This window comes from Micropterus dolomieu, linkage group LG02 (assembly GCF_021292245.1).
Source record: "Micropterus dolomieu isolate WLL.071019.BEF.003 ecotype Adirondacks linkage group LG02, ASM2129224v1, whole genome shotgun sequence".
In the NCBI taxonomy this organism is placed as follows: domain Eukaryota; kingdom Metazoa; phylum Chordata; class Actinopteri; order Centrarchiformes; family Centrarchidae; genus Micropterus; species Micropterus dolomieu.
Window position 1 is genome coordinate 30135967 of NC_060151.1, and position 13343 is coordinate 30149309.

Below are 13343 nucleotides of genomic sequence, written 5' to 3' on the forward strand. Positions count from 1 at the left end.
TTGTCCAGGGGGTCAAATACTTGTTTTTCCTCATCAGATGGTTATCAATTTTTATAAATTCATATGATGTGATTTTCTGGAATTTTCTTTGGGATTCTGTCTTTCACTGTTAGAATGTACATATGATTAAAATTATAGATCGTTGCATTCTTTGTAAGTGGGCAAACCTGCAAAATCAGCAAGGGGTCAAATACTTTTTTCCCCCACTGTATGAACCATCCAGACCTCTCAGGTCGTCTGGGATCAGGTCTGCTTTCTGTCCCCAGAGTCAAATCTAAACAAGGAGAAGCAGCGTTCAGTTACAACAAACTCCCAGATAACTGCAGGTCTGCTGAAGCAGTCAGTTCTTTTAAATTAAGACTGAAGACTTTTCTTTTTACCACTGCTTTTAATTAAATGTTGAAGATTTTTCTTACACTGCACTGTAACTTTTACTGTCCTGTTTTCTTTTTCTTTGTTTTTAGCTTTTTATCATTGCTTTTAATTAATATTTACACAGTGGGAAATGAGTAGGTAATTGAGTGGAAAGATAATGACAGTGAGATTGAACAGAGTGAAGGAAGTGGTCTTAAATCTCACGCCTGAGTGATTTGCAGGAACCTCTGTCCACCTGTAAACGCGCCGGTGGGTCAAGAGTATAAACGGATCAAAGTGGCCTGCAGACAGACATGTCCTGGTTTCTCTGTAGTGTTTAAGGGTTTTTGGAGTTTCAGTGGACCCAAAGATTGCAATGGACCCGAGTACAGACTAGCTAGAGAGAGTAGATTAAGTGTACTTCTCTGTTCATTCTCTTTTCAGAATAATTGTAACTAAATTATTTGCTCAACCCCTCAGCCTGTTTTTATTTTCCATTTAACTCTTTTAACCCTGATTGTAACACTGCAACTTTTATTATATTTTATGTTGCTTTTAAACTTTTTTATATTTCCCTGTTGCTTTTAGGTTCTATGTAAAGCACTTTGAATTAACTTGTTGTTGAAATGTGCTTTACAAATAAACTTGCCTTGCCTTGCCCTGCTGGATTTTCAATAGAATGCAGGTTTCAGGGACTTCCGCATTCGCTTCACATTGTTGACCGGAAGCTTCCCACTTGAGTAGAACTTACCATCTTTTGAGATTCAGAGTTTGGGTTTATAGGCGTGGATGAAGCAGCTGGGGTCTGTAACCAGTAACCATTGTAACCTAATGTCCATTTTGGAGCGTTCTGAGCTGCTTGCTTTGTTTTGATATGTGCACTGCCGGCAGGAATCTCTCGTTAACTCAAAGTCATTTTATGCACGTACTAACGTGCAAGTGCATTGGGAGGGGGGAACAGCCTAACTTGAGTCGCTTTAGAGTGGCGTCCATAATTTAAACCTTCAGAAATGAGAACAGGTCACTACTATCTAATGACTATTTCAGCATCACAGTATCGTACCGTAAAATACGTATTTACTGCATACTATTGCATAAACATTTGTAGCTCCAAGCCATCCTGTTGTGGAAAGGGTCCCCCCCCCACACACACACACACACTGCTACTGTATAGTAATGCTTTGCCAAATAAATATTTTCAGTTTCAACATGGCATTGGTGTTTACAGTGTACTTTTCAACAGCTCTCAGCAGATCACTTTAACTCTAGAATATTGTATGGATATGTATAAGCCTATGAAAGACCAAGAAGCTTTAGATTTAGAACAGCAGTGTGGGCATGGTATATACAAAAATTTACCAATAGGACTAAGGTGTTTCATTCCATTTGATGCAATACTTCATTTTGAGATGTGTTTATGGCATTTCGAATGCAGTGTTTCATTTTAAATGAGATATGAGGCAATTTGTATTTTGGAGTGAGCAGTTTTGGGAATTGTGATTAGAGTTTTGAAAAAACGAGACATAGTTTTGAAAACGTGTCTGCAGTTTGCCTACCAGTCAGTCTAACCTGAAGAAGTCTCTTGGACGAGGGACGAAACGTCTTCTAGTATCTTAAACCAAGTCCAGTTGCCCTTGATTATAACTTAAGGACCCTCCTCACTGTACACACCTGAACTAATCATGTTTGAGATCTGATGACTGCTGTCTGGTAGTTGTTAGAGGAAAAAGTATCACGTACTAGTGGAAATCCTGAATTTATTTACATTTTTTACAAAGCTGTAGCAATGAAAAGTACAAAACAAAAGTCTTAAGCTTTACCTATACAAGCCAGCATGAAACAGACACGAAATAATTTCATAAGTCCATAAGTTACTTTATTATCTTATGTAAATAATAATAATAAAGTAATGATATTAGTTTAAGTGGAATAAGAGCTGAAATTTGTCAGTAAGTTCAGTTGTGTTATATCCCGAGTTTTCAGGGTGGTGAGTTTACATACAAAGTCAATGCAATGCATTTCAGTCCATCCTCCCCAGTTTGTATTTCTCTAACAGGGAAATTATTTACCCTGACTGTTAGCTGAAGACCGGGTTTAAAGTGTCACTATTCAATAATCTTTGCGTTTGAGTTTAGTAATAAATGTTGCAGATGATCACAAATTTCCACCCATGTAAATACAACATGTCAATGTAGCCTGAGACATTTACATATAAATACAAAGTTGTTGTTTCAAAAGTGTTTTCTGTTTCTTTTTGTTATTTTCAGAGTCTCAGTCACAACTAGATGGTAAGTCAAAGTTTTACGCTCACTTCTTTTTACTTCCTGTCTGTCTATCATTTTGAACAGATTTTTGGGACATAAACGTTTTGTTCCTTTCAGCCCCGCATGATAACTTTGTCTTTACTGTCCCTCTCCTCACTGTGTGGTCACTCAACAACAAGACTGTTGGAGGGCAGGCTTTGCATTTAACCACAAATCATTTTGGAATTGTTTTTACCATAAATGTAGATCATATTCACACTCTGTGGTAAAACAGTAATGCCTCAATAAGCCTTTCAAAATAAGAGCTGAAACATAGACATTATCTTTTCTGCATGTAATCTTGTGTGGACTTTCATAGTTTGGTTGGTGAAGAGTGCCTTTGTTATACAGTTCAGTATTTACATACTATGTATGTTGCAGTCCCGTTTCACTTTTGCTAACCCATGCGATCTGGAAAGATTGTAGATTTTGTTTTTTTTGTTTGAAATTGTAGCATACTTCCTAGAGATACCCCAGCAATTTTATTAGTGCTCTAAGTGAAGTTTGCATTTGCCCAGCAGGCAGCACATACTTTGCGTGAGTCCGTACGTTTGTAAGACAGACCCCTATTTGCAGTAATCTCCCATAAATTACCTTACAAGATGGCTCTAATGAACCTCAAAAACTAAGCACACTAACAACTAAGCAATATGCCGACAACAATTATTTCTGCAATTACACAGTACAAGAGAGACTTCGGCAGAAACTGGTTCCAAGTCCTGCCACTCAGCAGCTATCTCGGTAAGGCCACAGGGCAGTTATTTCGGAGTAACATGATCAGGCCCCTACCTAAATTGATGGGGAGAGAGCCATTACTGCACTTTCAATGGTCACCTGGACATAAAAACTGCATGTATTTACTCATGAGTAAAATCTGATGAAAAAAAACTTTGATATGTTTGATGACTTTTCCCTAAAATACAGTTTAAAAAGAGTTTTTCCCCACAGGTTATACTTCTAACGTGCATGCGAAAGGTTTCACGACATAGGCTTCATTTATCTATCTATCCAGAGTGCTTCTTTGTAGTCACTATAAAACTGGCATAATATGCTTCACCTCTCGGTTGTTTAAAAGCAGACGATTGGCTTGCTCGCAGGAGGGGCGGGATATGTGCATACAACCACTATCTTTGGTGTTACGGGCTTTCCCCATAGAATTCCATTCAGGAATTTAAAAAGTGGCGTTTGTCTTTCTTAGATTTTCTCTCTTTGCTCTAAGAGTGCTACAATCCAGACCATATAGGATAGCGAGAGCAGCATACATAGTCATAGTAAAAATACTGAAAACAAATGCAAAACAAATTGAATATGACCATCACACAAAGACAAATCATTTTGTATTCATTATAATTCTGGTTTTTAAGTATAAGTCCCTGATTTCTATTTGTGGATCATGAAGAGTTTGTTTGTGGATCTAGAATTTATTTGTGGATCGTGTTCACAAATTGTTGTATGTATTTGTGACTCCTAGTCTGTCTTTACAATGATGTTGACATCAATTTACAGGAGAAACAGGAGATAAAGACACACACTCCTGCCTACATCAGTGGAGCTGAGGCGGAGCAGGTGAACAGTTTCAGGTTCCTTGGAATCAGCATCACAGAGAATCTGACATGGTCATCTCACATCTCCACGCTGGTGAAGAAAGCTCAGAAACGACTATATTTCTTGAGGAAGCTTGAGAAGGCCAAAATTTCCACTCCACTAAATTAACATTAATATTAATATAATATTGGACCTTTAAAACAAATCCGAAACACACATGACAGAAGATAACACCCCAGAAAGAAACAATAGACCAACAAGGCATTGTTCTTGCAGTGGTTACATGAATTCTGTTTGTTTCCCTCCAGTTTGTGGCACTGCACCGCTAAACACCAGGATCGTAGAAGGGACGAATGCTTCTGCAGGGTCGTGGCCCTGGCAGGCCAGTCTGCACAGTTGCGGATCTCATTTCTGTGGAGGCTCCCTGATCAACAACCAGTGGGTCCTGACTGCTGCTCACTGTTTCTCCAGGTGAGCTCTAGTCCTGACACATGACCCTGCCAGCACTTTACCTGTTCAACCACAGTCGGCTTGTATAGTGTAGAGTTGTGATTTCTGAGACTGAATTCTGACTTTTAATGAATTTAAACACACAAAAACATTACTGCTAAACAAACACTTTATTTTAACTAAAAATGTAATGTAGCTTTTCATATGTCTTTAATTCCCCCTCTTAGTCTCTAATTAGAAGAAATAGTTATTGTTACTATTTTAAGATGACAAAAATGTACTGAATTTAGAAGTTATTTCAGCATTTTTTTATTTCCCTTATAATATATATATATATATATATATATATATATATATATATAATATTATTTGAACCAAATTACGTTATTACAGTATCATATAGTGTATTTCTTAGAAAATAAATTATACATTTCCAGTATTACATTAAATTGGTCATGTTATGCTCATTTTCAGGTTCATTATTTTTTTAGGGGTTGTACCAAAACAGGTTTACATGGTTTAAGTTTTAAAAAAATTTTTTTTGTCATAATACACATTGCTGCAGCACGTCTTTTCACCCTGTGTTTTGACCACTCTGTTTTAGCTACAGAGGGATGCATCTCACTTCTAAAAGATCTTTGTTGGAAGTTGCACATGTGCAGTTCCTAGTTAAGGACTACTAGCCAAACAGAAGCAGAATAGGGTGGGTCGTGAGAAGCCGGCAAAACACGGCTTCGATTCGGTTCAGCTGTACATGTTCTTGAACTAGCTTAGCAACCAAGATTGGAGCAAGAGTTTCAGAGTGGTGAGTTTTTAATCTGTAACACATTTATCTTTAATATCTAACGTTGTGTCTCTACATAACAGTAACAGCTTTATGTTCAGTGTCAGTAGTGAGAGTAGGGGTGAGGGGAGGCAGCGGGCGGACGTCATGTCGCTGTGTGGGCTGCAGCCTAGTGTGTTTTTCCATCTGTGTTTTTGAGGGCGTGTCTGACTAGCTGCTGAGCTTATGACCTGTAATGATGTGATGTAACATGGTAACAGAAAAAAGGCTGGACTAAAATTCAGCAGTTTTCAGGCAGTTCAGAGCAGTGTTTTCTGTGGGAGATGGGAACTCCCTTTGGGGTGGACTTTGGGCTTTTTAACTTTGCAAACCTGTTACATGCACAAAAAAGATACATAACTCAATAAAGGAGAGGAAAAGTTGATGTAAAAGTGGCATTTTCCTCAGCCAGCCTTTTATTTCACAGAAGGCTCCGCAACTGCTAAACTGACATTATTAAATTAAAGACGTATGCTGGGAAAAACAGCACAAACTTAAGAATTAAAGCTGCAAGCAGCGTTGGAAGGGCCCTCGTGCCATAACCACAGCGCAGTTGTTGGAGGTCGTCACAACGGCTCTGAATTACCATGAATTTAGGACATCTAATGAAAGACTTTAACGTCACTTCCTGTGTCCTCTATGTAGCTCGAGGGAACACCCGCTAATTATATGTTGTGTCCCAGTACATCAAGTGTGGACCACACTGAAATTTTCATTTCAATCAAATGACAAATCTTCAGCAGATCACTGGAGGAGACCCATCTGTCAAACTCCTGAAGTTTGTTGTCGACGGTCATCGGCCTCATCATCAGCTGGCTCTCAGGTGCAGCCAGAAAAACTTAGAGCTTAACACGCTCAAAACTGTGGAGATGACCATGGAGCCCCCCCACTCTGCCCCCCATCACCGTTCTAAACAGCTCTGTGTCTGCTGTGGAATCCTTCAGGTTTCTGGGATCCATCCACCATCATCAAGAAGGCCCAGCAGAGGATGTACTTCCTGCGCCAGCTCAGGAAGCTCAACCTGCCTAAGGAGCTGCTGATCCACTTCTACACAGCCATCATCCAGTCTGTCCTGTGCACCTCCATCACTGTCTGGTTTGGATCTACCACCAAAAAGGACTGGAGCAGACTACAACGGACAGTCAGGACTGTAGAAAAGATTCATTCAGAACTCCACTCCAGAGTCAGGAAACAGGCAGGAAACATCACTGCAGATCCATCTCACCCCGGACACAACCTCTTCCAGCTTCTCCCCTCTGGTAGGCAGAACAGTTTCTTCCCACAAGCCATCACTCTGATGAACAGCTTCATACTGTTCATATATTGTATATTGTATATTGAACATACTGTATACCAATCTACCTACCTCATGTACATAACACCACACATAATACTTAGTTCTTTCCACTCATCACACTGTGTACATGTGTACATGTATGCTTGTATACATGTGCACCTGTATATCACATTAGTGTTGTGTCGTTCAAAGAACGTTTCGTTCATTAGACCTAATCGTGTATATGACTCGGGAGGAACGGGTAGTCTCAGTGAGTGATTAGTTAATTTTCACGCATGCGTGAAGGATCTTGGACTCTTCCATTCACTCGTCACACGTCAGCTGCATGGGCTCCGTCAGCACAGGAAACAGAATTGATTAGTTCACGACTCTCAACTGTGGGTCTGCTTGACTCACACCGACTCGTTCACCGCTCACATGGGTCCTCCTCAGTCTTTCGTTCACTCGGCAGGTTGAGTGACTGCCAGCGCTGGAGAATGAGAGGCAGGTCGGCTGTCAGGTAACTGTCACTGGACTGATATTATATAGCTATTTTGTTAATTATGTGACATTTTATAAAGCATAACATTATTACAGCGCAGTGATGTTGTGCTAACTTATAGTTTTAACACAGCCGCACTGTAACTTTAGTCCTGCTAGTGTTTAACATTACAGCTAACAGCTGATGAGAGTTGTTCTGGCTCCACTTCAGAGTCCTGACAGAGTTCTACCTGGAGCCGAATTACCTCCTCAGTCTCCTCTCCAAAACAAACAGTCATTAAAACATTAAAACACAGCCACGTAGCAACGTTAGCATTAGCCGTGTAAACAGCTAACAGCTGATCCGGGTCCGCCAGAGGACGCAACGTAACTTTTCCTTTTTATTTACCAACAGAGCCGTGCTGTTGTTTCACAGCTCTTGACTGGTGAACAACCTGCAGTGTTTGAGAGCGATGTGCTCATGTGTGTTTCTCTGTCTGCAGAATCCGGACCTGATGTGGCCCATTCTGCGTCCAGAACTGCCAAACTGCTGCATTTATATGTGTTTATTTCTTTGTTCCTCTCTCTTGGTGGCTCGATCCAGATTATTATTAAATTGGTTGAATTTAATAAGGTGTGTTTATTCATATAGTGTATCAAGCTTATTACTTCAATATATTTACTGCAAATCTGATATTAATATTTTACTCATGGATAGGGACGTTAGGCTGCTGTATGAATGAGCACTTTAGAGATAATGATAGTAATTATGTACATAAGCCTTTAAATGACTGGTCTGGTTGTATACTTGGGAAAGATAAATGGAAGGATTTAGGCGGAGTAGTGGATGGTATATTGACAACATATTTCTGTCGTTTTTACATGGTTTGAATTTAGTTGTGGGCCCAGGGGGGTTTATATAATGATGATATACAGTAATCAAGAGGTGAATTTGTGCATTATACTTCACATAAAAAATTGTCAAATAAAGCAAGCCAGGCAGCGTTCCGTGTTTGAGAACAGCGCTGTTTTTTAATCGCCCACTAGAGGGCTGCAGTGCCACAATAACCAGCCTTGTTCAAATAAACAAAATGACTCAAAAGAAGATTAGTTCATTTTAATGAACGAGATTTGAATGAACAAGTCTGTCAAAAGACTCGAACTTGCCATCACTATATCACATCCACCTCCGACATATACATGATAATAACAATAATGGTAATAATAATTTTTCTCCTGCATCCTTTGGACTCTGTTCATTGCACTATTGCACTAATGTCTCAATCGGTCTGTTTTTGTTCATAGTGTGTATATATGTGTTCTCTATACTATAGCCTGTGTTTGATTACTATTGTCTTATTGTATACTGTATTATTGTCTTATTAATTATTGTCAAATTCCTCGTATGTGCAGAATATACCTGGCAATAAAGCTGTTTCTGATTCTGATGATGATTATAACACAGAACTCACTTCATGTTGCCAGTAGGTGGTGCTAGGCACTGAGTGAATATTGGCTTGTAGTGTGTAATGTGTTTCATGGCAAATCATCGATTTTTGACGCCACGCTACTCACACGCCCTTTGACAAAAACTCACCCAGATCACAGCTTTTCATCATCAATGCCTTTAGATTGCACAGTAAAACAGTGTTGACTAAAAGAAAAATACCAACTCAACATTATTGTGTCTTTTCTTTTTCAGTTTCACTTCCTTTCTCACAGTATCTGCAGCAGGTGAGTGTTCCCATCGTGTCCAACAGTGATTGTTGCGCTGAATACGGTTTCATCACAAGCAACATGATGTGTGCCGGTCTGACCCAGGGAGGAAAGTACTCCTGCTATGTGAGTCTGTTTGGAAAATTCATCAGCTTCATTAATGTTTAAATCTGCACAAATCAATATAGCTGTCTATTGATTTTTATCAACGTCTGTGTCCATGTTAGTCCCTGATGATACCTTGAGCTAAATTTAAATCTGCACGTCAAGTACATTTTGCTGCTAATACGTACATACTTTTATTGCCATAAAACCAAAACCAAAGGATCTAAGTACTTTAGTACTAGTATGTGTCCAATGTATTAACACACTTGAAGGCAATAATTGAAGTAAAAGTAATTATACCACTGTGTAGAAATACAGCCCAACCCAGTTTCCAAAAAGTTGGCACGCTGTGTAAAATGTAAATAAAAATAAAATGTGATGATGTGCAAAACATTGAAACCCCATATTTAAAAAGAGCACAACTTACCAAATGTTGAAACTGAAAATTTGATTGTTTTTGGAAAATGATTTGCCCATTTTGAATTTGATGCCACGAACAGTTGGGACAGGGTCATGTCTAACGCTCTGTTGCATCAACTGTTCTTTTAACAACACTCTGTAAGCATCTGAGGAGACAGACTGCTGTAATCTGGGAAGTGGAATGTTTTCCCATTCATTTCCCATTCAGCTGATCAACAGTTTGTCGTGTTTTACGTTTCATAATATCAAACATTTTCAATGTTGGGACTGCGGACAGGCCAGTTGAGCACCCGGACTCTTTTACTACAAAGCCGTGCTGCTGTAGTAAATGCAGAAATGGGCAGACCAGCACAACAATAGCCCCTACCACTTGTTTTTCAAGTGTACCCCTTGGCACGTCATCAGTAGTCAATGATGGCTCTGACATTAACAGATGTGACAAGTTTTTACAGGATTTCTCCATGACGACTATTGAAAACAATATTCCAATATGCCGTCCTTCACTGTGGTAATCTCTCTCTTATGGTAACGTTATATCCCACATCAAGCAATCTAACAAGTCACTAATGAAATATAAAAAACACAGCTTCATTACCAGGTAACTAACATTACTAGTTTTGAAGAAAATCACCATATTATGTTCAAATTACATTAAACTACTTACTTCACCCTACCCCTAACGATGAATCCTCCATGCACGCCGAAGTTAGTCATGGAGTTTCACAAGGATCTGTGCTATGACCAATCTTGTTCATTTTATATATGCTCCCTTTAAGCAATAATTAGGAAACACTCAATAAACTTTCACTGTTATGCAGATGATGCTCAATTATATAGTTAGCTAAATTCAAAATGTGCCCTCAGGATGTTAAAACCTGGATGACCTGTGATTTTCTAATGTTAAACTAAAATAAAAACTGAAGTTATTGTACTGGGCCCCAAGCACCTCTGTGACACATTGTTTAAAGATATAGTTAACTCAGGATGGTAGTTATCTTTCATCAAGACATGTCCTTTAAAGCCCCCCTCCAGCCAGTTTTAACTGCCGTTTTGATTAAAGTTCTTTCTCAAACAGACAATGGGGGTGTGGTTAGTAGTTGGACGTAATACAGTACCATAAAAACCAAAAACTGACCGGCTGGAGTGTTCACTAACGATATGCTGTGTTAACATTGCTACACTATAAAGTTTAGTACACTTTTCTGTCTGGCAGGATTAGCTATTACTTACCCATGATAGAAACTAATGTGCGCATATCAGCTGTTATCAATCATACAGTCGATGGTCCTGTCACACACTGCACACGATAACTCCCACTACGTTTTATGGTGCGCTTCCTTTACCGCAGGGGTGTGGGGGGTGCCAATGCATTGGTAAAACGGACGTCAGTAAAATGCATGTTGCAGACTGTATATAAGACTGTGGCATGGTAAAAGTGCGACGTGTTTTCTGTCATCTGTCCTCCAAAACTGCACGCACAAATGCCATAATGAAAATGAACAGCACACTTGATGAGGAAACTAAAAAATAAAATGAAGACCCTCTGTTAGCTAACTTTCTGCAATAACTATGCTAGCTAACTACACCTGGCTAACTAAACTAGAAAGACAAACCAACAAGATACAAGACACATACTAAGTAAACTTAAAGATGCGGATGAATAAAATAATAAACAAGGCTACACGGAAACTAAAGCAGAAAGATCAACGTCATAATGAACTAAACAAATCATAATCCCACAACCAGACACACAGACAGTACCAGACCAACCAGAGCAAACATACAGAGTAAACTAGACACAAGAAATGACTGAAACCCAAAACACAGACTAACTATATAACAGATACTGGAGAGACTACAAATACCATGACTAACTGAAAACTAAATGACCAAAGCAGAGCAGACATGCCCACGGTGTGACAAATAAAGTGTTTCTGATTCTTATTAATAGCCACGCCATCCCCATATCATCACGGAACAAGCTGTGGACTCTTAAGCCTGGAGGACACAGCATCTATTTTGACTCATTTTCACTTCGCTTCAGTCCATCTTAAATGAGCTCAGCCCACAGAGAGTGGCCAAATTTCTGGATCTGGTTTATATATGGTGTCCTCTTTGCATGGTAGAGTTTCAATTTACATTTGTGGAAGCAGGAGCGAACTGTGTTCACAGACACTGGTTTTGGGAAATGTTCCCTTAGCCCATGCAGTGATGTCCACTACAGAATCGTGTCTGTTTTGATGCAGTGCCATCTGAGGGCCCGAAGATCATGGCTATCAAGTATTGGCTTTTGGAAAACATTATTCTTAAATTGTTGAACCATTTGCTGGTGCAACCTTCCAGAGAATGGACTGGTGAATGGTGTAAAGACTTTTTATACCTAATCCTAATCCTTTGCTAGTTGACCTTAACTGTTAGTCCTTCCACCAGCTTTTCCAGTCTTTTGTTGCCATGTTGTTAAACATGTTGTTAACATCAAATTCAGAATGGGCACATTTTTCAGAAACAATCGAATTTCTCAGTTTCAACATTTCATAAGTTGTCTTTGTGCTATTTTCAATTAAATATGGGGTTTCCATTTTTTGCATATCATCACATTTAGTTTTTATTTATATTTTACACAATGTGCCAACTTTTTTGGAAACAGGGTTGTAAACATCCTGCATCCCAAATTTTACTTGAGCTAAAGTACTAATGTATAAGCACCAAATATAGCCTACTTAAAGTACCAAATGTGTGTTCATCACTTTAATGTTGCAGCTGGTAAAAGTGGAGCTAATTACTTAGTTATTTAATTAGTATCTATGTATAGATATACATAGATATATATAGAGATATATATTATATTTCAAATCTGAATCTGCAAAGTAACTAAAGCTCATGGTGTAATGTAGTAAAAAATAGCCTCATGCTCACTACCTTGAATTATACTTTCAGTAAACAGTCTGATGATGTAACAGAGATGTGTGACATCTGCAGGGGGATTCAGGCGGCCCATTGGTAAGTAAAACTGGCTCTATCTGGGTCCAAGGTGGAGTGGTGAATTTTGGAGAACCCTGTGCTCTGCCTAACTTCCCCACAGTCTACACCCGAGTGTCCCAGTTTCAGTCCTGGATCAACAGCCAGATTGCCACCAACCTGCCGGGCTTTGTCGTCTTCACGGGGAACACTTCAACCTCTGGGAACTGTTCAGCCTCGATGAACGGTACATCTGGGAACGGTACAACATCTGGCAGCACTACAACCTCTGACAGCGCTACAACCTCTGGCAGCGCTACAACCTCTGGCAGCAGTATAACCTCTGGCAGCGCTACAACCTCTGACAGCGCTACAACCTCTGGCAGCACTACAACCTCTGGCAGCAGTATAACCTCTGGCAGCGCTACAACCTCTGACAGCGCTACAACCTCTGACAGCGCTACAACCTCTGGCAGCAGTACAACCTCTGACAGCGCTACAACCTCTGACAGCGCTACAACCTCTGGCAGCAGTACAACCTCTGGCAGCAGTACAACCTCTGACAGCGCTACAACCTCTGGCAGCAGTACAACCTCTGACAGCACTACAACCTCTGGCAGCAGTACAACCTCTGACAGCAGTACAACCTCTGACAGCGCTACAACCTCTGGCAGCAGTACAACCTCTGGCAGCACTACAACCTCTGGCAGCAGTACAACCTCTGACAGCGCTACAACCTCTGACAGCGCTACAACCTCTGGCAGCAGTATAACCTCTGACAGCGCTACAACCTCTGGCAGCAGTACAACCTCTGACAGCGCTACAACCTCTGGCAGCAGTACAACCTCTGGCAGCGCTACAACCTCTGGCAGCAGTACAACCTCTGACAGCGCTACAACCTCTGGCAGCAGTA

General features: G+C 40.0%; 1 protein-coding gene across 1 annotated transcript in view; it reads left to right on the top strand.

Moving 5' to 3' along the window:
* The window catches only part of LOC123967429 (transmembrane protease serine 9-like), a 42705-nt gene that overhangs the window by 28334 nt on the left and 1028 nt on the right, over positions 1 to 13343 (top strand). Inside the window, exons 7-8 of the mRNA XM_046043524.1 lie at positions 8934 to 9073; positions 12452 to 12908. Coding sequence (XP_045899480.1) covers positions 8934 to 9073; positions 12452 to 12908 — 597 coding nt within the window. The remainder of the gene's footprint in view (positions 1 to 8933; positions 9074 to 12451; positions 12909 to 13343) is intronic.